The sequence below is a fragment of the Aphis gossypii genome, chromosome 3 (assembly GCF_020184175.1).
Source record: "Aphis gossypii isolate Hap1 chromosome 3, ASM2018417v2, whole genome shotgun sequence".
Taxonomy (NCBI): domain Eukaryota; kingdom Metazoa; phylum Arthropoda; class Insecta; order Hemiptera; family Aphididae; genus Aphis; species Aphis gossypii.
The window spans coordinates 29,321,972-29,346,067 of NC_065532.1; the positions used below are offsets into that span (position 1 = coordinate 29,321,972).

The 24,096-nt window shown below is 26.5% G+C and overlaps 2 protein-coding genes and 1 non-coding gene across 3 annotated transcripts in view; 1 reads left to right on the top strand and 2 right to left on the bottom strand.

Annotated features, from left to right (window-relative positions):
* LOC114127669 (cationic amino acid transporter 4) overlaps positions 1-18,926 on the top strand; it is a 37,503-nt gene extending 18,577 nt beyond the window's left edge. Inside the window, exons 4-10 of the mRNA XM_027991984.2 lie at positions 10,737-10,904; positions 12,840-13,127; positions 14,002-14,252; positions 16,414-16,629; positions 16,721-16,943; positions 17,324-17,485; positions 17,575-18,926. Of these exons, the coding sequence (XP_027847785.1) occupies positions 10,737-10,904; positions 12,840-13,127; positions 14,002-14,252; positions 16,414-16,629; positions 16,721-16,943; positions 17,324-17,485; positions 17,575-17,777 (1,511 nt within the window). The 3' untranslated portion in view covers positions 17,778-18,926. The remainder of the gene's footprint in view (positions 1-10,736; positions 10,905-12,839; positions 13,128-14,001; positions 14,253-16,413; positions 16,630-16,720; positions 16,944-17,323; positions 17,486-17,574) is intronic.
* On the bottom strand, positions 5,238-5,309 carry Trnae-uuc (transfer RNA glutamic acid (anticodon UUC)). The gene has a single exon. It is a non-coding gene; the product is annotated as a tRNA-Glu (tRNA).
* Positions 18,927-20,527: 1,601 nt separating the features above from the next.
* Positions 20,528-23,360, bottom strand: LOC114127712 (uncharacterized). The gene is made up of 3 exons (XM_027992035.2): positions 23,195-23,360; positions 23,053-23,127; positions 20,528-20,921 (listed from the first exon to the last, which is right to left on the bottom strand). Exons 1-3 carry the CDS (start codon positions 23,225-23,227, stop codon positions 20,691-20,693), a joined length of 339 nt encoding a protein of 112 aa, XP_027847836.2. The 5' UTR covers positions 23,228-23,360; the 3' UTR covers positions 20,528-20,690.
* Positions 23,361-24,096: the final 736 nt, after the last annotated feature.

Sequence of the window (24,096 nt, forward strand, 5' to 3'; positions counted from 1 at the left end):
TATAGAGTTCAATAATTTGTTATTTTAATATAAGTTAAATAGTTATTTGCATGTGTTTGATAGGTCATTTATCGATTGCGGGTTCAATCATTCGCCGCCAATACTGATATTGAAATAATTGTGGACCAGTGTTTCTTAAACTTTTTGAGCTCACAGAACACTAGACAATAATATTATTTTATGTGGAACCCCTATGAAAATTGTTTTCAAAAAATGTGGGTATATTAAAATATTATACGATGATAAACGGTAACAGTAACCACTACACGTGGAATACTTATAAATAATCTCCACAGAACCCTCATAGTTTAAGAAACACTGTTATAGACTTTATAGAAATAACAACATTATTAATAATGCACGTGTCTTTAAATTGTTCGACTATAGAAACAGTATGCCTAAATGATCCTAAGTTTGCACGAAACTCAGCTAAGGCGCTGATATAATTCCGTCGTTGAATATAACTGACCACCGAACTTATACTCAATCGTAGTTAGTATTTAATGGCTTGGCAACACATCATTGTGCCGTTCTTGCTATTTTTTTATTATATTTTTGTCACAAAATATACAGTTATTATTCTATAAATTGAAAAATCAAATGATATAAAACAACAAATTTACTTCTGAAATCATTACAAATTATAAAAGCAGATACTTATAGGTATTTAAAATTAAAATTATTAGGTGTAGGTACTACAATATTAATACTCTATACTTTTACAAACATATTATATTTAGGTGATTACATATTGTAAAATTATCGAGTAACTTAGCTTTATTAAAAATATATCTGACGTGACTTATTTATAGGTATAACTTTGATAATAATTTTTGATAGAATTTCAAGTGTGGAAATTCAAATACTTCATGTTCTGCTGTAGTCAACAACGGAACGAAATGATGCAAATATTGATAATGTGCTGGACCCTGTATGATGAGATTTTTTTATACTTACCTATACTTAATATAATAATATAATATAATCATTAATCACCATAGATTCATAGGCCACAGAATAAAACGTTTCACTTGTTTCTATATTTTGTTAATATTGTTTGGTAAACTCAATTAAAATGTCTGTCATTACTCATTCCTACCACCATAATAATAATAAACTCCAATGTAAAATATAATATACATTTTACATTGGTATTATTGTTTTTTAAATAAAATAATAATAGGTACTTAAATATAAATTAAGTTGGTACTTACAATAAATATTTAAATTTCTATTTTTTTATAATGTGGATGGCAAACATTTTTGATTTATCATGTTAACATTTAGAATAGTGCAACGCGATAATGCAATGTATAGGTACAACCAATATAGTATAATATATAGTATATACCTATATTATACCTATGTTTTTTTTCAAAAGTTATATTTTAGATATATGTTAAAACCAATTATAAATTGTTTTGCTCGTTACAGAAAAACAATTCTGAAAACTAGTCACTGGATAAACATAAAATCTGCTAAACGTATATTTTGTCACGCATGTAGATATAAAACTTTAAAGAAGGGCGTCAATTTCTAAGCTATAATGCAGTAAACTATAAGTGAACCTTTTAAGTATAAAAATCAGATTTCAAAAGAGTAATTACTTAGTTAATTAGTTACCTAATAGTCCTATTATAAGTTATTTAAAGTTGTGAATTTTTAATAAATGGAGTAGCAGACCTGCAATATTTTACGAAATTCCTACCTAACCTTTGCTTACTCCACTTGACTTCACTCGTAAAAACTTTAAATACCTAGTTATAAATTATAATAATAATTAACTGCTCATTTTAAATTAGATTATATATATATTTATATATAGTATAAGTACATACCTAAATCTAAATTCTCAAAAAAATAGTCTGATTTAGAATATGAAACAAAAATTATACTGTTGTCATTTAGCAAAGCAAAAACCTAAAAATGGTAGATTTGTAAGGTTAAACATACTATTTTTTAATGAATTTAAATTAGGTATCACCCAATTATCATGCGTTTTCAAAAGGATATAAATACTTTTTGAGGCAATGAATGCTATTTCTTCTAAAAAAAAAAACACTATAGGTACATTATTTTCTCTCCATATATTCATGATTTATAGATAGAATATATTTTTGTGTACATTACGATATAGCAAGGGAACCATGTTTACTATTGCAAATTTGAACATTAAGAAATATTCTGTGTAAACAAGTTTAATATTATTTTTCATATAATTTTGTAAAAGGTAGACGATACATGAAAATTTCAACATATTATTATAATCGCAATCTTTGTAGTATAATATAGTTTGGTCGAGAATGGTTGTTGACTGTTGTTTATTCGAACAGCGATTTGTGCGCAAAAGTAGGACAGAGGCGGCAGTCATATATATATTAATCCACTATTTTGAAACTTTCAAGGCTTCAGGAATAAAGATTTCTTATTGGAGAAAAACATAGTACTTAAATATCCCTACTTATATTTTACCAAAACTCTTACTGTGTCTATGATCAACCAATTATATGTGTACATATTAAATGGTTATAGTGTTTACAGTTTGATGTCTTGTACTTCTGCCAAGGATATTTATCGAGAAATAAATATTAAAACATTATTGGCCATTACGAAAACTTAAATTATTCTAATCGACGAGAAAATATTCAAAATAAATTATGTGTATAAATATAATTCATGATTAATATTATTCAACAGACTTGTTTTAAATTTGTGTTTGTATATTTTTATTATATTATTTAATTTAACTAGCTAATTTTTGGGCAGTATCAGAACTATACATAAATGTTTGCTATAAATATATAATAGCTAGGTTTCGAGTGTACCTCATCATTGAGTGCTTTGGTCACTGTGATTGTATTAAAACTTAAAAGGTGACCGCTGACCATATTTATTAAACAAAAAAGAGGGAACAAACAATGCTGACTTAACTCTACAAATTACATTAAAAAAAAAAATTATTTAATAACCTTAGATTCCGAGAAGGAGAATGAATTTATAAAAAAAATTGTGGTCAATTGGTTAACATTTTGCTGTAGGTATAGTACTATAGTATAGGTATAGGTATCGACTGGACCTAGAACATAGAGTATATCATCGTATAATAAATGATCGGGTAATAGATGTGTTAAATTTTAACGCAATGATAGGTATCATTGTATAGGGAAAACGATTCTGAACGGTGATTTTTCAGCCAAGGATATTTTTTCCATTGGGTGGTAAAAAAGGTGGTTTATGTTTTGATGAAAAACAATAGGTGCACTGACGTATGTTTCAAGTCTAATGACTAGTAATTTTAACTATAGCAAAAATCTAAAGTTAGATGATAGTAAATTTTTATTTTACTAATGAATTTTTGATTTCGTAAAAATTTAAACTTAAAATAATTTTTTTTTAATTGGCTGACACAACTTCTTTTATAATTATTATAAAACAAACTTATTGAAAATCTTGTATTCAATTTTCAATTCTTAGCTACTTGTACAAAATTTTTTATAAATTTTTAGTAACAAAATAATTTGCAAATATTCATGATTTTTAAGATTTTTTTAATATATGAATTTCAAACGCTAATAAAAAAAAATAATGTGCCTAAATTGTATTTATCGTTAGGTTTTAAAATTTCACTTTTTTGTGACATTTTTTTGAAAATCGGAAACCACCCCTGATGTTTGAAATTGAAGGACTATTTCGATAAGTATTATGGTATACACAGATAAACAAAAAAAAACCCACACACTCACATTGTAGAATCAATACATTCATCACTCCGTTTAAAATCTAAAAATTAAAGAAAAACGGGAAATTTTATGATAAACCAGTTCAATAAAATGTATTTCTTTATTTGTTATAATTCAAAAATTAATAACCGTAGAAACTTGAAATTTTCACTTATTATTAGTATTTATAAAATCATTTTCTATGTATGATAAAATTTTCGAAATATGTTGACACTCTGAGCTATTTATAAATATTATAAATTTTTGATTTTTTTTTTTTTGATAAATGTCAATTAAAATTTTTTTGCAGTGTAGAAATGCTTGAACAATGAACATGTATACAAAACTCCCCATAATTCTAATTACCTATTAATTACTAAATATTATTCAAATTAACATGCCTAGCATAGTTTTTTACTAATAGTATATGTAAAAGTTACAAAAATTATAATGTAATAACTAGGACTCGGATTTTAAAGCATATGCTTCTTTTTTTTTATACATATGAGATAGAAATATAATTTTTATACATAAATTTGTTTTACATCGTTATTTGATTCCAAATAAACCAATTTATTTTTATTTTTTAAATTATTTTAGCCGTGGGTTTTTATATACGTTTATTGTGCTATTGTAATACAAATAAATTAATTAATAAGAAATGTGAAAGCTCAGAATGCAGATATTGGATTACCTATTATTGTTTTCGTTATCGGCTTGTTTATTAAATGTATTAAAAGTATAGATTTAAGATTATCTATAAATATATTACCTTTAATAGCCCTCAGTACCTATACGGCCAGTATGTCTGTAACATCGATGTCGACCATTTCAAAATTTAAGATTTAGTGTTGTAATTTGAAATCTCTTGTATGATGTATGCATCTATCACTTCAGAAGATGTAGAGAGTTCGTTTTTATGTATAAAAATATTCTGTCGGACAATAGAGTCAGTTTCAACACTAATACATGGTAGTTAATCATTTTTTTTAAAATTTAAATTAACTTTTCAATTTTTTTTATTCATTTTTATAAGTAGTTTATGATAAATTTTAGTCATGTTTTTTTAAAAAATAAATATACTTCCTTTTTGCTTTTTTAAAACAGTTGTGTGCTTTTTTTTGTTGCTTATTATGTTTTAAAACCCGAGCCTTAGTATAATAACTAATAATGAATAGGTACTAACTTTCTAAGTTGTAATCTAATTCTAATAGTACTGTAAGTGGATTGGATTGTCGAAAGTTGGGAAAAAGTAAAATTGTTATTTTTAGATAACTAGAGAGAAAAATATTTTTTAGATAAATATTAGTGTAAATCACTTATAAATTATAATTCATAATTACTCCGAGTATGCAGATATGTTAATTATAGATTCTATAGGAGGAATTTCGTTTAATTAAAAATTCTAAATATATTGTTATTTTAATAACTTTATAAACACAAAAGTAAAATACTGTGATTAATAAATTATTATTAATTTACTGACTTATAAAATATAAAAAATAAGTAAAAAATATATTCCGGTACCGGGAATCGAACCCGAGCCTCCTGGGTGAAAGCCAGGTATCCTAGCCACTAGACCATACCGGATTGATGGGATCCCTTTGTTTACTAATTTAATTTAATTATATATTTTAATAAATATCTATAAATTCTTTTATTTAAATTTGTCTTATAGTTTGATAGTTTTACATTTTAACCTCAATATAACTGTTATGAACAGTAAAAATTAAGTAGATACAATTATAATATCGCAACGCTAAATACCCAAAGTACATATTTAAAAATGGTACTATTATTCATTCTTATTATTATTTAAAAGGACGTCATACTCACATGTGTTACTCCGTCTTACAAACGATGATACATAGAACATTTACGCTCAGCAGATCAAGTGTAGCTCCATTAGTTTAAAAATTAGAGTAAATCGAACTATTATGAAACTTGATGGTATTGTCTGTGTCCGTATGTTGTATTCTTTTACGATTATTCAATTTTATAGAAAGTTATGTGCATATAATAGAGCGTAAATTATAAACGCTCATTAAGTACTTACTTAAAAATTGAATAATCGTAAAAAAATCCAACATACGAACAGTAACTTTACTATGTAATGTACTTGTAAGATGGAACAACACACGCGGGTATGGTGTTCTCATAACAAATTGGTGTCTTCATAAAAAAAAAAAACTTACAAAAAAACTACTTCTAAGGTAATAATAACGATTTTCCTATATTTATATTCATATATATTTTTTATTGGTAGCCCGCTTGTGTATCTATCAACTACAGGGTTAGATAAAATAATCAATACGGCAATATCCATTGTGTGATAAGACTAACTTTTCTGGGTAACATAACTCGGGTATAACTGTATAAGAATAGAATTAAAATAAAATAACAGAATACAATTCTGATTTTTAACATTTACAATAAACCTAGATACTTATCTAGAACACAATATGTAGCTTTACCTATAGTAATCTAGCTTTTGTAGTACCTAACGTATAAATAGATATTTACACATCTATCTACTCGCTTAATTCACAATACTAAAAATCATAACTAATGTTACTATAGATTATAGGTATCTATATATATTTGAATATTATCCAATTTCGTCAACATTTAAAAAGCCTATGTTTTGAAAAATCTAATATAAATATTTAGTGAACACTTTAAACACCTATCCAGGTTATCAGAGCTGGATTAAGGGGAGGGGCTATAACCCCGGGATAAATCGTTTTTTTTTTTATAAAAATAGAATTAAATAAATAAGAGGAACTCATCAAAAATAATAGCCCCCCTTATATTATGTCCACAATCCCGCCCTTCAGGTTATTATTATTTTTTAAATACATCAAACAGAAGAACATAATCAATTTTGTTGAGAACTGAGTAAGTTGGTCCTAACCTTTGTATTTCAAATAACTAATAATAAAAATGTATACTGTTAAAATTATTTAAATATATAAATTATAATGTTGCAACTGCAGTTACCTCTATAATATTAACTTAGTATATTCACACATCAAAGTTAAATTATTACCTACATTAATTCAAAGGCTCATCAAATATTATTATAATTTAATTACTTATTATGAATTATTTTACATGTTGTATAATATTTTCTTATACTAGATTCTGAACGGAGTATTGATTCTACAATGATATATGTTTTTTTTTTTGTTTTTGAGTCTGTGTATACAGCATAAATTATCGAAATAATGCTTTAATTTCTAACTTCAGGAGTGGTTTGCGATGGCATGGTGAGTATCCTTGGTGCATTATAGAGTTCAAAAGTAAGAACATTCCAAAAGCTTTCAAAAAGTTCCTCATGAGTTAGTTTTATAGTCATTCAAAAATTATAAGAATACATAGGTAGGCACAATTTTTTTATTAGCGTTTGAAGTTCAAATATTGACAAAAATTCGTAAAAATAATGAATTATTTACAAATTATTGTAATAACCAGTTGATTAAATTGGCATCTTCTGTACATGATTTAATTTTGATTAAAACATAAACTACCTAAAATATTCTTTTCACCACCCACTGGAAAATACATCCTAGGCTGACAAATAATATTTCATTTCCGCTCAGAATCGTTTTTTGCATACAACAATGATACCTATTCATTGGATTCAAATTCAACACATAAAATATAATAGTGACCTACTGTACAGCAGAACGTTACTCACATGACCGTCCTTTTTTTGATGTTCATAATATTTTATTATATTAATTATTAACCTTAATAATTGTATATCTACTCTATGACCTATGAACACTTATTATTCAATTATTGGTGTTGCATTTTATTGTACCTCGTTACTTAATCGTACATGCCTACAACTATATTACACACATTATTGTAAAGTTTTCACTCATAAATATTCCTAAGATATTTTATTTTTAAATATTTCCTGTCAGCTATTATTAATTATTATATTTATAAAGACTTAAGTATGAAATGTTGAAATCATTGTTATTGATAAATTAATTATTAGTAATATGTAAGGTCAAAATTAGATTTTAACTTCAATGCAATTATTGATGTAAATAATTTATTCAAATGTTGAAACTTATTTGAATGAAAGTGTTGTACTTATAACCGTATATAGGTGTAGGTAGAATTAATTTGTGAATTATAAAAATAAGTATAGCAGTTAGCATTATCATCATAATTATTTTTAATGTAAATTTTGTATCAATAATAGGCTATAATATTATTTTAAATAATTAATTTAAAATCGAAAAGATATAAGCTTTTTTTATAAACTAAAAAAAAAATGTAGGTCTTATAATTTTTATAGTATTATTATAATGAGTATAAAAAGTAGATTTTTCTTAATTTAACGATCGAAATTATTATTATTATTATTATTTTATTATTTATCAGATAACAACATTATAATTATAATTTTTTTTTATTTATCAAACTACGAATTTATCTTCATTTAGTCTAATAGCTTTTTTATATTTACATTTTAAATATTTCTTTTTTTTATTACGTCGTAAAGTTGTGTTTTTTTTTTTTAAAGAATAAAATAATTTTTGGTGTTTATCTAGATTAGGTCTTAGCATCGTATTCAAAGTCTGAGTTACTTTGGACTTTTAACCGTTGAGGAGCATTCCTCAGATTTCACATATTACTGAATTTTCTTCTTTTTCCATTAGGAAACCACGTGTTATCCTGGTACGTCCGATTTAGATAGTCTATTCCGTATTATTTATTTATTTTTTTTTTTTAACTTGAGATTTTCCATTTAATTTTAATTTTATCTTAAATTTGATTCATTGTTTGTGTTTAGTTATTATTTCTTACGGAATAGTGTATTTATTAAAAAATTATATCTTATATTTTTAGTTTTGGTTTCTTGGTTTTCTTTTTCGTTTTCTTTTGTGTGACCTGTGGTAATTCAAATATGTAAACGTATTATGCCGTTTATTTCTATGGTATATATTTGTATTGTTTTTATTTTATTTGTTTTGCAATATGTGTTGTGTTGGTTACATTTTTTAAACTTTTTAATGCGAATTAAGTGTATGGGTAAGAATAATATTGTTTTTGTACTTTATTTCCAAGGTAATTCATGTATCAACTGTATTGTAAATTATTGTGTCGTCACTCATCATTAAAATAGTTTTTTGAAATAGTATAGATAATATAGTATAGTATATATAGTATATATATATATATGTATATTATATTATATTATTTACTTATATATTTGGATTTTGGACATCTGGCTGTGAGGTTATAATTGATACTTATAACATCTTAAGCTATAGGTATTGTACATTCGACATGTATATCATATAATGGGAAGTTCTATATTAAATAGTGGAACAAAAAATAAAATTGATACAAAAAAAAAATTTGGACACATCCACGTGTGTCATTTCAATCCATCGTTATCATTGTATACTCATACTTATAATACTTATACGTATCTCATGCCCTATATCAGTGGTTCTTAACTTTTTGTAGATCACGGACCACCGATGAAAAATTTTTAGATATCTCGGACCCCTTGCCAATTTTTTTTTAATACGAATTACGACGTATTAAGGCTGCCGCGGACCCCGGACATGAGTATTACCTACGGACTCCCAGGGGGCCGCGGACCACAGGTTAAGAACCGCTGCCCTATATTATGATTTAGGTATATGAAACTAATTACACGTGACTTTAATGGTGTATACTTAAATTAATCAAAGGAATTGAAAGTCTTATAAACAATAATACATTTTTATCATATATCTAGGAATTGAAAATATATAAGAATAGTAGGAACGTAATATTCGTAAACGGTTTAATGTATATTTCATCGAAATCAAGTATAGTGATTTACAATTAAATCATGGACTGAAATCATAATATCTATATAAACTATTTTATGATAAATATTTTTAAATTTATATCATGTAGTCATAATATTTATAATAAACTGCTAGGATACATTACTATATAGTCATCAGAATTCTTTCTGTTTTGACTATAGTATACTGTAGACTGCAAAATGGTACATATTATAGCGAGTTTCCCGACGAACTTACTAATAGTAGATTAATTCATATTAACGAAATATAAACTTAAACATCTTGCGATCACGTGCACAATTACAATTATTTTACTTCTATTTACTTAGAGTACTATGAACTATGAACTCAGCTGAGATTAATCACACATATGTATATATACATATTGTATTATACCTATATGCCTACTATACATACAGAGTGATTCATCAAGCATGCACGTTGCTCATTCTCATTTTAGGGCATTTTGTCCTTTAATATAATCGATTTAGTCAAAATAGGATTTTTGGAAGTTTTATTAATAGATAATTAAGTACTAATTTTTCAATTATTTAGATTTTGTATGTATTAGAGTGCAGTACATAATTATATTATCCAAATGAGAACCAAGCTTTTTACTTGTAAACTGTGAAGCAGATAGTTGATAAATCTAAATAAAAATTCAGACGAGTAATTTCTGAGTAATAGTATTCACTAATATATAATAATGATAATTTTAATTATGATTGCAAATTATAATTTGCATGCATTTTTAAGAAGTAAAAAATATCGATAAGTTAATTTTAATTACAAAAATATTCAAATCATCAAAGCTCCCATATCTTCCAAACATATTATAATGGACTTACTATCCAACTATCTAACAAATCATTAAATAAATCTAGAAATATCAACATTTTTAAAAATCTTAATATCTTAATTAAAAATAAAGTCGGTATACCTCTTTAAATAAAGATTTTAGAAAATTAAAAATTGTGGTCCTAAAATATAGGTATAGGTATACCTACCTATGTATACTCGTATGCATAAAACCCAAATTTTAATAAATTCATTATTAAAGGAAACAATGGTGGCATGAGCATGATTAGTGAATTACCTAATGAATAAAAAATTTAAAAGGATCAGTGTATTAAGTACCTTAATGTAAAAAGATAAATAATAATTTGTTATTTTACTTATTTATGTTTACCAGGTGCGGCATCCGTAGCTAGAGCATGGAGCGGGTTTTTCGATTCAATGTTTGATAATGTTATCAGAAACACAACGATATCCGTGTTGGGTGAACTTCACGAAACACTATTTGGAAAGTATCCGGACGTGTTCGCGTTTGTCGTGTGCTTACTGCACGCATGTATTCTGGGTAAGTGAAACCAGGAAAAATCGCATTTGATGACTCGTCTTAGTGATGGTCAATGGCAGAATTTACTGACTCGACACCTATTATACAGCATTTAAATCATGGATATTTAGTATTTATATGGTATTAATACATGCATTCTTTTACTGGAATTTAATATACATAATATTATTATTAATATTCGTTTTTCACTTCGAGGAATCCAAAATAAATTTTTGCGCACAATTTTTGCAGATCTATTTATTATTTTTTGTGTTTTGTCTTTTTATACAGTCATAATCTTTTTATTTTCGTGTTAACTGTAAACACATGTAATATAATGAATTTTGATCGTAATGACTATCAACCGAGGTTTTGGTACTTAAATTTGTTATTTACACTAAGGCGTATTAATGCGCTGTTAAATAAATCGAGATGTACCTATCAAAGTACCAAATATAAAATGATTGCCTTGTAAATTGTAAGTAACGAATGTCCATATAATTATTATTTATACATACGTACGTACATGCGTACATATTCCCCTATGTAGATAATAATGTTCTTCGTGGAAAATATTGCTTATCGGATTTTATTTATCTATATTTCATTTTGGATATTAAAGACGTTAAGACGATAAAAATCATAAATCATATAATTACATATAATTTATATATTATATTATATAATTATTGCTTATTAAATTTAACAATATAACACTAGGCGATTACTTCAGTTATTTCTAATGTTGAAACATTACATATATATACGTCATATAATCATATGACCATTATGACGCATTTTTTTTTTCATTTTTTTTACTGTTAAATAGGTAGAGCAATAATTACAGTGCTCCGAACAGTGGCGCGTAAATAGGAAAACTTATCGGGATGGAAGAAGGCTTAAGCCCACAATGTGGTGCCACTGATCATTTATATTATATACTGGGTGATCCATTTAACGTATGACATTTTTGAAAATATTTTTTTTACATATATAATTTAAAGACTTTAAAAAACATTTTTTCTAAAAATAATGATTTTAAATCATTATTATTGTTTTTTTTTTAATAAATTGTTTACCTTTTTTAACGCCGACTTTTAGTTCTCATTCCAAAGTAGAATATTTTTGTAGTACCTATCTACTCCGATGTATAGAGTTTTATCTTGCAAATGTCGATTCACTACTCCGCCACTACACGTCTAAAGTTTGATTTTTGTAAACGGAAATATTTCTAATAATATTGTTCTGCTTATAGGAATAAAAATGATAATGATAATAAATAGTAAAAATATTGTTTTTAACGACTTAAAATTATGTAAAAGAAATATTTTCAAAAACTTTAGTGTTTTCTGATATAATACGAGTGTCTAGCGTTAAATAGATCACCTCGTATGTATAGTATGAGTTATGACCTCCAATAATTCTTCGATATAATATGTTTATAATACCTATATAGGTAGTATCGGTACTTATACACATTTTTTACACGCCTATGTCAGTATGTAAGGTTAAAATATTTAATTTTTAACACAATGAATTCGGTTGAAAAAAAAAAATTAATCGTTCATCGTTAATATCACAGTTGCGTAAATATAGTATTATAACTACAGTGTAAATAATTGTTATTACAGGTATATTTGTTTACAGTAGATATCACTGATAGTATTTAAGTACTATATGTAAAATAATTGCATACAGAAAAATTATTCAAATTCTATACGTAACAATATTAATATAATAGCTTCAGGTATATAGAGGTGCACGAACAAAAAAACAATTTTTGTCTCAAGTCCTATAATATTTTGTTTGTCGGGGGCTATATTTTTTATATAGCTGCGGACGTGTCGAGTTCCGATCAGGACGACTCGTACCTATATATGTTATATATTACTGCAATCATCTGCAACAGTATAATGTTATATAACGTCGGAACCGTATGTTATGTTTTCGTCGCAGGGGTCGGCGTGAAGACTTCGTCGTACATGAACAGCTTCTTGACGCTGGTCAACCTTGGCGTGATGACCGTAATCGTCGGGGCCGGATATTATTACGGAAACAGCGACAATTGGTCCAGTGACGGGGGGTTCATGCCGTTCGGCACGACTGGCATTATCACGGGCGCGGCCACCTGTTTCTACGCGTACGTCGGCTTCGACAGCATCGCCACCTCGGGCGAAGAAGCCAAGGACCCGGCGTACTCGATTCCCGTGGCAACGATAATCGCGATGAGCGTCGTGTGCACAGGTTTGATGATAATATAAAACATATAATATACAGTTTACTATTTATTCTACGTTAACAATGCACTTGCCGGCTCACTACATAGCACTCGACAGCAGTATCTGATCTGTTCGTGTGTGTACACACAGACATATTAATATAATATAATATATATGCACATGCCCGTCCGTAGAGGTATAAGTACGCGTATATAATATCGCTCGCGTTGTTCAATAATTAATATTATATATAGGTGTAGGTAACTGGTAGGCATCGTGTTATAGATGCATTTACAAATGCAATACGTTCACTTTTAAAATAATAACAGTTTTCAAACGGTACATATAAAAACACGTACGTTTTTGATAAAATTATATCGACTAATATACTTAACCTGGGGGGGAGGCGTCGGCCGACGATTTCCGAGTTTCAGCGTTTATTATAGATACGCGTGATAATATATACTAACTGATCTTGTATACGGTGATGACCGCGTGAAAAATATAATGCCCGTGAATTTACATCCACTTACAAACTCCGTTAAATGTAAATAAACCAAACGCCAACCGTAAAGAAATCAAAAAAAAAAAAAATAAGTATTTACTTTTTGCTAGCAGACAAATCCCCGTGGAGTCCCTCAGCTCTGGTACAGCGTATATTACCTATATGTACCTAATTCGAATTTCAGACAAGCGACACATACAAACCTTTTTATTTATATAAATGGATAAACTATAGCTGTTAAATAACTAGCTGTACAATAATTCTTTGATAATCTTTTTCTTTCGATGCTTATTTAATATTTTACATATTATTATGTTACTTCAAGAAAGTAATTTATAAACTATATAATATATAGTAGGTAGCTATTCGCAGTTAATAATTATTTTATTTATAGGCTACGTATTGGTGAGTGGAGCATTAACTTTCTTGGTCCCATACTGGGCCATCAACCCCGATGCAGCATTTCCAGCGGCATTTGCTGGATTAGACTTAAACTGGATTAAGTATTTAGTATCAGTCGGAGCATTGTGTGGAATGACTACTACTTTGTTTGGATCTCTCTATTCATTACCTAGATGTATTTACGCTATGGCCGATGATGGATTGGTTTTTAAGTTCTTAGCTAAAGTCAACAAAAGAACTCAAGTACGTATAATGAAATAATAAAATTTCAAAGCGTAATTGTAAACAAAACACTAAAGTGATTATTATTAAAATATTTAAATTAAATTCCAAAGTAGCGAAATACAGAGTTTGAAAATAGTTAGGTACAATATAAATTAAAATAAATTAAAACATATTATAATGATAGTACTATAGTATAGGATTACAATAAAAATTATAGGCATATAATTAAACGAAAGAAAACATTATTCATAGTTTATAATTATTAAAAAATTATATCATGGCACACGAAGCATCCGGTGTAGTGAAGGATTGTGTACTTGTGACACGAGAAGTGGTGTGAGATCGTATGAAAAATATTTTCGGGTAGTGTAGAGTAAATTTTAAAATGTATATTATAAAGAAGTTTAGGGGCATCGATAGCGTTGGGAAGAAGAGACCTAAGAAAGATTGGTCAACAAGCACCCATAAGCGTGAGGATTGACTTTAATATGTAAGAGATCTTATTAATATGCATAACAGTGATGAGAGCATAGCCATGAAAAAGAAATTGGGTCTTTAGTTTAAATGATATTCAAGCTATGAATTAATTTTTAATTCGTTAGATTCAGTCTATATCCTTAGATAGATAGGATTGCAATAAGACAGACCCTTACTCAAGCAGGGAGCGTACTAGGAAATAATATTAATAATGAGAAGCAATCATCGATGACGGTAAATATTTACAAGTGTTGCGTTTGATGTATAGCTTGTGTAATATTACTAAAATATTATATTAATGAAAACATTATATTATGTTTTTATAACTCAATAAGCATTTAATTGATTTTTGATAACTGATCAAATATGAATATAAAAACATCAATATGAATTTGATAAAAATAAAAATCATACATATACAGGAAAGAACGCTATCAACAGGGTCGACTTTAGAGACTAGGTTGGGCAGTAATAATATTCATAATATATATTTTATAATTATAGCTTACGAGACATTTTTTGTTAAATTAACTATGCTATTTTTTAATTATTAAAATTAAAAACTATATACCACTAATTAAGAACGATCGCCCATCGATAACAATTTTACAAATATTTTATAATCACTTACCTCATTGCAGATAACCTAATACTGATAGGTACAATGTTTAATTCGCACGATGTACGTGTATGGCTATCTGTCTGCCTCCGATAACGGATACCTAAAAGAATCCAAGTACAAATCAAAATAATACATTCAAATGTTGTTGTCTAGACAGCAACACATATTTTTTAAAACAATGAAAAAATAAATGTCATAAGTTATTTTGTATCAGTAAAACAAAAAAAAGATCTACTAAACTCTAACTTAAAGGTGGAGCGTGAGAGTTTTGAAGATGTACAAGAGGGGCATAGAATAAAAAAAAGGTTAGGAACCACTGGTATAGATAAAGATAATAGATACTTACCCGTGACTATATACACTTGTATGTGCTTATAACAATCGATGTATGATATGTTTTTTTTTTTTGTAATTTTATTTTTAACAATATACGAAAATACGGGCTTATGAGGCCCCAATAGAGCGCATTTAGCCACCAATGCAGTGTTTAACTTTTTTACGAATCTACAGCACATCGAATTTAAATTTAATAAAACTTATTTTGTGTCATTATATAGTTTAAATATTAGAATGAATTATTAATCTAATATCAATCATAAAGATCAAAATATTATTTGTGCATGAACATCGGATTTTTTTTTTTTTTTTTTGGTATTATAACTTTTACGTGAGATACGAGTATTTGCAGAAATATCATAAATTGCTAATTTTTCGTTTGAAAATTAAAATATAGCGAAAACGCTGTCGTTCAAGAACTAATAATATTTATGTTCTAACTTTTTGATGGTGGGCCGGAATCACTTTAATATTTAAGTTAACAATACAAAATTGGTTCTGCTGAACTTACATAGGTTCGATATTTTTTACGTTTGTAAGTGTAAGACAGAATAAGTACATGTGCATAAGTGGTAACATCTTCTCAAGTATTTTATGTTTAAAAATAATTTTATTTTATTTTATTTTTTTGTATTATTGTTTTAAATTATAATCATAACAAACACATACACACACATAAATAATATAATGTTTATAATATCGACAAATTAAAATGTTAATTTATTCTTAATTCTTATATTACAGATACCAATAATAAATTTAGCTATATCGGCCTTTTTGTGCGCATTGATAGCTTTATTCTTCGATTTGGAAAAATTAGTCGAATTTATGTCAATCGGTACATTGTTGGCCTACACTATTGTCAGTGCCTCGGTAATAATATTAAGATACCGTCCTACCAACCGTGGTCTAGTACGTGATTCTAGTAGTCTCTTGGAACTTCCTACTTCACAGGCAGACGTAAGCATAAATAATACGTTTATATCTATTGTTATTAAGGAAATGGTATCTTAAGTTATAAATTAAAACTGATTTACAATATTCTTTTCAGTCTTTTGAAATGGATATGGGAGGACGCCTCAAGCCATCTTATAAGTTCCTAGAACCTTTTCTGGGAGACTTTGAACCGGGTTACGTAGTTTGTGTAAGCATTGGTTGGTTTACAAGTTCAACCGTCATTTTGTGTGTTTATATCCAATATTGGTTTAATATTCAACACGTGAGTTGGATCGATGGGATTGTTTTGACAGCCTTGGGCAGCGATTTAATTTTATGTACGTATATAAAACAAATAGGATTAACATATTTTGAAATATATAGAATTATAAAATTTAAGTACAATATAATTTATATTGTATATACCATTGTGTATATTATAGGCGTATATTAATATATTTTTCTGAATATCTAAAATATATTTTATTAATAATTGTTTTAGATTATTCATGCAACAATGTTCAATATATAATTAAAAATTAAACCATGAGATATTTTAAAGATACATTTTATAATTTTATGTGTTTCCATATTAATAGATAATTATAGGTATATCTATTAAAAATATTTTAATGTGATTGTATTAGTATTTAAGCATTCGTATATATATATATGATGACAATAAAAAATGTTTACATAATATTATATATTTATTTAGGTCAATTTCTGATTGAAGCCCATGAACAAAATTCAACAGAACTACCATTCATGGTACCTCATGTGCCTTTAATACCATCTCTTAGCATTGTATGCAATATCGTGTTGATGACCAATCTTAATTTGCTTACTTGGATACGGTTCTTCATATGGATGGTTATAGGTAAGTTAAAAATACTGAATTTGTATGTTTATGTATTATTTTATATTTTTATAATGATATTTTCCAACATTTTTTTCGTGTACCTATAGGTCTATTGATTTACTTCTTATACGGAATGCACCACAGCAAAGAAAATGACGTGACATCTTATTCAGTATTGCTCTCGTCTTCTGAGGCAGGAAAGACACCTTGGGGAGCTATTAACAAGTCTAGAAAACGAGTGAAAACCGATGATGACCGGAAACCAATTATTGACAATGAAGAAATCGCGGAAAACGGTTATTACCACTAAGCAAATTATAGACGATCTGTTAAAATCATTATTATATAGTGAGATATTTCATCGTGTTGCTGAAAAATACTCGTTGAGGGGGGTGCCATTCAAATATATAATATGTTCATATATGTAATAATAATAAATAGTATTAACAATGGGTCGATTAAAACTATGTGCATGTTGTTTTTAGTATCCTCGTAGGTATTTAAACCATTGCTATGGAGCGTTTGAATGTTTTGAATAATATCATAATATTTTTCATTTTTGTTTTGACTTAAAAGGTTCTTATATTGTTATAAAAAAAAAAAAGTATTTTCCTAAATGGTAAATTGACAATCGTCATCCATATGAAAATTGTTTATTTCAGCACAATGTGTATAGAATAACTGAAAATGAAAATTTTATTATGTACTTTGCTATTTGCAAATATTCGTGTATTAATTAATTATTGTTAATGCTTTATAAAATATTTCCTATGTCGTAGTCGTTTATAAAACTATAAACCAATAAATCGTGTTATGAAGTGTGTTTGTACAATTAGATAACCGTTCAATGTATACGGTTTCAAAGAAACACACTTAGATAATATAATATCACATTTATTATTTACCAGACAATTATGACTATATTATGAAATTCAATTACTTTAATGCATCCCGATTTGGAGTGGCACCCTTTAGTTGTACAAATAAATAATAAGATTAAAATAACCATCCTATGTTACATATATTTTTCAATATTATTTTTAGTTTTTAACCTAATTTTACATAAAAACAATTAAATGTAAAATTGTTTTTAACGCACATTTTATGCTTTGTTATGACTTACGAGTCTATAATATATATTATATTTATAATATATATAATTTATTGTGCAAAACTTTTACTTATCTTACCATACAACGTGTATTTTAGGTTGTTCCAGCAGTGAAACATTTTTAATCTAGACGAATATTTGTGTTTATAGTAAATTTTAATTAATATTAGCCTACATTGTATAGGGATCATCAAGTGAATTGTATGACGAAATAAATGTCTTTATCGTTATGAGTAGCTTCAAAGAAGAAATGGCATGTAATAAAAAATATACTTAGTAATATTATAAAGGAATACGAAATAATTGAATGTTATAATATAATATATGTTATAATTTTTAATAATCAAATATGTCATCATTGCGACTAAGCCACTTTAATGGGTGTGTATACGTTTTAATATTGTTAAACGGAAAACTGGTACGGTATAATTTATAAACGCGGAATACTGGTACAATCCTCAACAGTCAAGGTTTCTTAAACTATAAAAATAAAATAGACTCATAAGCCAGTCTTGTCGTCATATATAGTAAGGAAATGAAAAATAAAAAAATAAATAAAAGGAGTAAAATAATTATTTTTATATTAACTTTTTTACCGACAAACATTTATGAAATATACACGAAATCATTTTAAAGTTTAAATTATGGCAACAACAACAAAAAAAAAAAAAAACAATTTTTGTGTTAGGGGTCAAGTTCAAAAAACTTGTAAGAACATTTAATTTATAATTTTGGTTATTGGTAATTAAAATATGTATCCAACAAGATGAATCGACAAACATTGATTGAAAGAATCGTTATTCAATATACCTATATACCTACGATACTTCAACGTCTAAAAAGTTCAAAAAATAAATAAATAAAATATTTTGCCAGACAAACTACTTTAAGAATGCGAGAGCTACTTAAAAATAAAAATATTAATATATACAGTAATTTTTTGATAATATAGCAAAATTTACAATATAATTATTATTGTTTATAAATTATTATGTATATTTTACCTATCAGCTACTTTTTATGTATACGTATCGGTCATAAAACCTATACTATAGGTATATGTATTTTATGTTCATTTTGATTGACTATTTAGTAGGTACTAATACTATTATTATTTTTTTTTATTATTTGTTTTCAACATATTATTTAAAATTAACTAGTTGACGAATGGTTAACTATATAAATATTTTTGGACCCCTGACAATGAAATTTTGAGTAGTAGTACTAAATATTTCACATTTTTAATTTATTTTGTTATAAATTGTATGGACCGAACCAATATTCTGATGATCATTTTAATTTAATGATATAAACCATCGTGTACGGGAAACGGGTTTGACCAAAGGAAACTTGCGCACAATAGGTATGTACAACTAAAGAAGATCTATTATATTAAGATGTATTATATTAATATTATTCTTATTGCTCTTATGATTCAGTTGGTTTCACTGATTTTTTTCCAAGCCATCGTATTTGAATAATTTATAAAGCCAATGTACCGCAAAATAGTGTGAATAGGTCCATGGTGTAATAAATAGCTTAAAATCAGTCAAAATATTTTGAAAATTGCATTGTGTAAAAAAAAATTATGATATAATCAATGTTTTAATTCTATATACGACTAATATTTTTTGAATTACAGCGAAATAATTAAAATCGTTACTTTACGTTTAAATATCTGTTCAACTTCATCAAAGTTTAAACTTCAACCAAAAGATTAACATAATATAGTGTATTAAATTTTAACTTAAATGTATTGTTTTGTACGGGCTGCTTTTTTGGACTCAATTTCTTGTACATAACTTCTCAATATAAAATGCACTATATATTTGATCTCACAATAGTATTTAAATTATTTTCGAATTAAAGAAATAAAAAATAGTACCGAAAACAGGACAAACGTTAAGGAGGATTGTACGTAGTATAAATAATAAAATACACATGGTATGTAATTGTTCATATTATTATTTGTTTTATTTTATTTTTGAATGAATTCGAATTGGTTTATTTTATACAAATTTATATAGTAACGTTTCGTCTAGGTATAAGTTTGTAAATTTTTATGGATGTTTAGCAGCAGCTATATAGTAAATGTAATCCGTCGGTTTTTCTTTATTCAATTTTCGAGGCTGATGGATCTGCGGATGGTGGTTCTGTGGTTGGTTCTGTGGATGGTTGTTCCGCTGTCGTTTTAGACGTTTTTTTACTCCAAACAATTGTCCTATGATGATGCTTTTTCGTTGGACTAGCTGTTTCTTCAGTTGTTGACGTAGTAGGTTCGAGCGTTGTTGTATTGGACATAGTTGTTTCAGACGACTCGATTTCGGATGAAACATCAGAATTCTGTTGTTAAATACATTTGATTAATTTTGAGTTTAGTCTATAAGGAGCTAATAATGTTTCCTCGTTTGTCTGTGCTAGAGGCGTTTGCTACAACACCATGATGGTACACTGTCATCGTTATAATAGCAGATAATAACTATGTAAACCGTGTACTTAGGCTTAAAATTAATAGTGATTACATTTTTTATTAATTTACATCAGTATTTTTTAGTAATTATTAACGCTTGGTATTTGCTGTTTGAAATAATTATAAAGTGTAAAATAATAATTTTACAAAAATGGCAACAGTGTTTTTATTTATAAACCAATTTTATTATCTCTATGTTGCTTATAATTTTATTACTGTTTAGTAATTAGTAGGTGTTCTGTATATTCATGTTTAAACATAATATAATAATTTCCATAAATTATTATATTAAATAATGAAAATTCTTCAATCGACTCCGTCGACGGTTTACCTTGGACAAAGTGGCGTGCGCATATGTGTTAAATGATAATTATGAATAATCGTATTACACTTTAAAATTTAAATTAGCTAATTATTAAATGAATATCTAAACTGAGCTTATTTTATAAGGATAAGCAACGTTCGATTTATAAGAAACTAATAATCTATTATTGTAATTTCGTTTCAAGTTGTGGCTATATACCTACTTTACATATAAATATAATAAAATATATATATTATATACAGAGTGTAACATGAATAGCTGTTTAATGCAATTAACTTACAATGTATATTAACTTATTCGATCATAAAAATAATCTTTTTTTTATATACATATATAATATATAATTTACAATTATCATATATATATTATTAAATGAGAATAACAATTATTACTTATATATAGTTCGTTAATTGTATCTGTCAGTTTTTTATGTTACACCCTGTATAATTTAGGTATAGATATACAATAAAGTATAGTATCTAATGCACAAATATATTGCTGCATGTCATACTTATAGTTGATAATTTATTATTCTTGACAAACAACAAAAATATTTTTTTCTCCTTAAAAACTACCAACTTATTGAGTACCTACTTGATAATGTAGATAGTACGTTACCTAGATGACTGCACAAATATCAATAATTTCTAAATTACTTTTATCAAGGTTATATTTTTGGTTTCTATGATTTTGTTTATAATTGATACCTACTCATTCTCTTATTTCTTAAGTTCAAATGTGCACTAACAATTTATTATCAAAGATAAATGACAAAAAAGTATTGTATTTCATGATATAAATTATACTGATTGTCATTTTATACTTCATTAAGTATACAAAATAAAAATCAGCAATATTAAAAATTAAAAACATTAAAAAACTTCAAAAATTAAAACATAAAAATTTAAAATTTTTATTAATTATTTTTAGAGATAATAATATAAATTACCTATATGTATCATGTTATGAATAATAATGCTTTCGGCGTATGATACATTCATATATATTATAATAATATGTAGTCATCCTTTTTCTGATACACCTAATTGCATTGTTATCTATGTAATTACTAACATAATACGTTTTTTGTGTCAGATGATTTTAATTTAATACATGCACATGAAAATTAAAATTTTATATTCTCTCCATAGTCCAATTATATTTTATTTCCTAAAATGTAATATTTTGTTGTTGATGCTTATAATAAATTACGATTCTAATCTGGTTAATGTATATAAAAAAAAACTTAAATAGTATAAATATATATATAAACTAATACTTATATTATGTTATAATTAATACCTATGTGAAAAAAATGATATTTTTAGGTATTTAAACAGTAATACTAAACTTTAGGAGACTATATATAATCCAATGGTTTCAATTATTGAAGTATAGTAGCAAACGATTTTAATGATATAGATCAGCGGTTCTTTAACTATATGTTACACGACCCTTTTGGGATTACATCACTCATGTCGATGGTCAGACGGAGCTTTATCGGCAGTTCCGACAGACTGGACAAATAACATGAGATATTTTGTAAAAAATAATACCATTTCAAAAGAAAGTTAACAAGGAGGGTTCACGATATCTAAAACTCTTTTATTAGTAGTCCGTGTATTACAAATGTTTAAGAACCGCATATATAGATATGATATTATTTTAAGTTTAATTACCGGATAGTTATACACTCCACGAATAGATGATCCGACAGTGGATTCAATACAGCAATAAATGACTAATACTCCGACCTACGATTACAAACATGATTAAAATTAAAATTAAAATTTTGAAAATGCCATTTATAATGATATTTACTAAAAGTCGAAGATGTTCTTTTGAAACAATCATATTGTATTATAAATTTGTAATAGTATACGATACGTCTGATTGAAATACAATTATAAATGAAAATAATTGATAAAACAAACGATAGGTAGGTATTTTATAGGAACGTTATTAGCTGAATAACACTTAAAAGTAATCTGATAATTACTTGAAAGAGTATTGTCTTTTTAAAAGTGCCTACCTATGTTATATGGAAATGAAATAGTTATATGATAGGAAAGCACTTTAATATAAATATAAACATATTAGTCATATACATTTTTAATTAATTTAGTGACTAACGAACTAATAATGTGATTTTTTTCATAATATTTTTGAATTTATCTTATTTCAAACAAATAATATTCATATAAAAATTTCCATTAAGACATTATGTTTATTTATACACGAGATATTTAAATTAAAACACAATTTATTTGTTTTTTTTATCCATATATTAAATTGAGGATCATGATCTATTCAAAAAATATTTTAACACTTGAAACTCAATTAAAGATATAATATGTTATGCATTTATGCATTTAGTAATATTTAATAGCTTTAGTAATGATAGGTACTTACTCTGGAGTGATTCGGATTGTAACTTACAATTACTATCTCAAACCGAAAAATCAATCATCTTGTATACTCTGAAGTCCATTTTTAATATAAACGAATGTAGTAAGTGTGCATTCTGATGCACAAATAAATAATTAAAAGAACGTAGGAAATCTTACCATTAATCATCACGAGGGTTGCAATTGGACCATCTACCGGAGTATTTGAATTTTTGGCTGTTTAATGTAGAAATTGATTATAGGTATTTAAACATAGATCCATTAGGTTTTCAAATTTAATATTTTGTAAATTTTCAAATATAAAATAGTACCTAT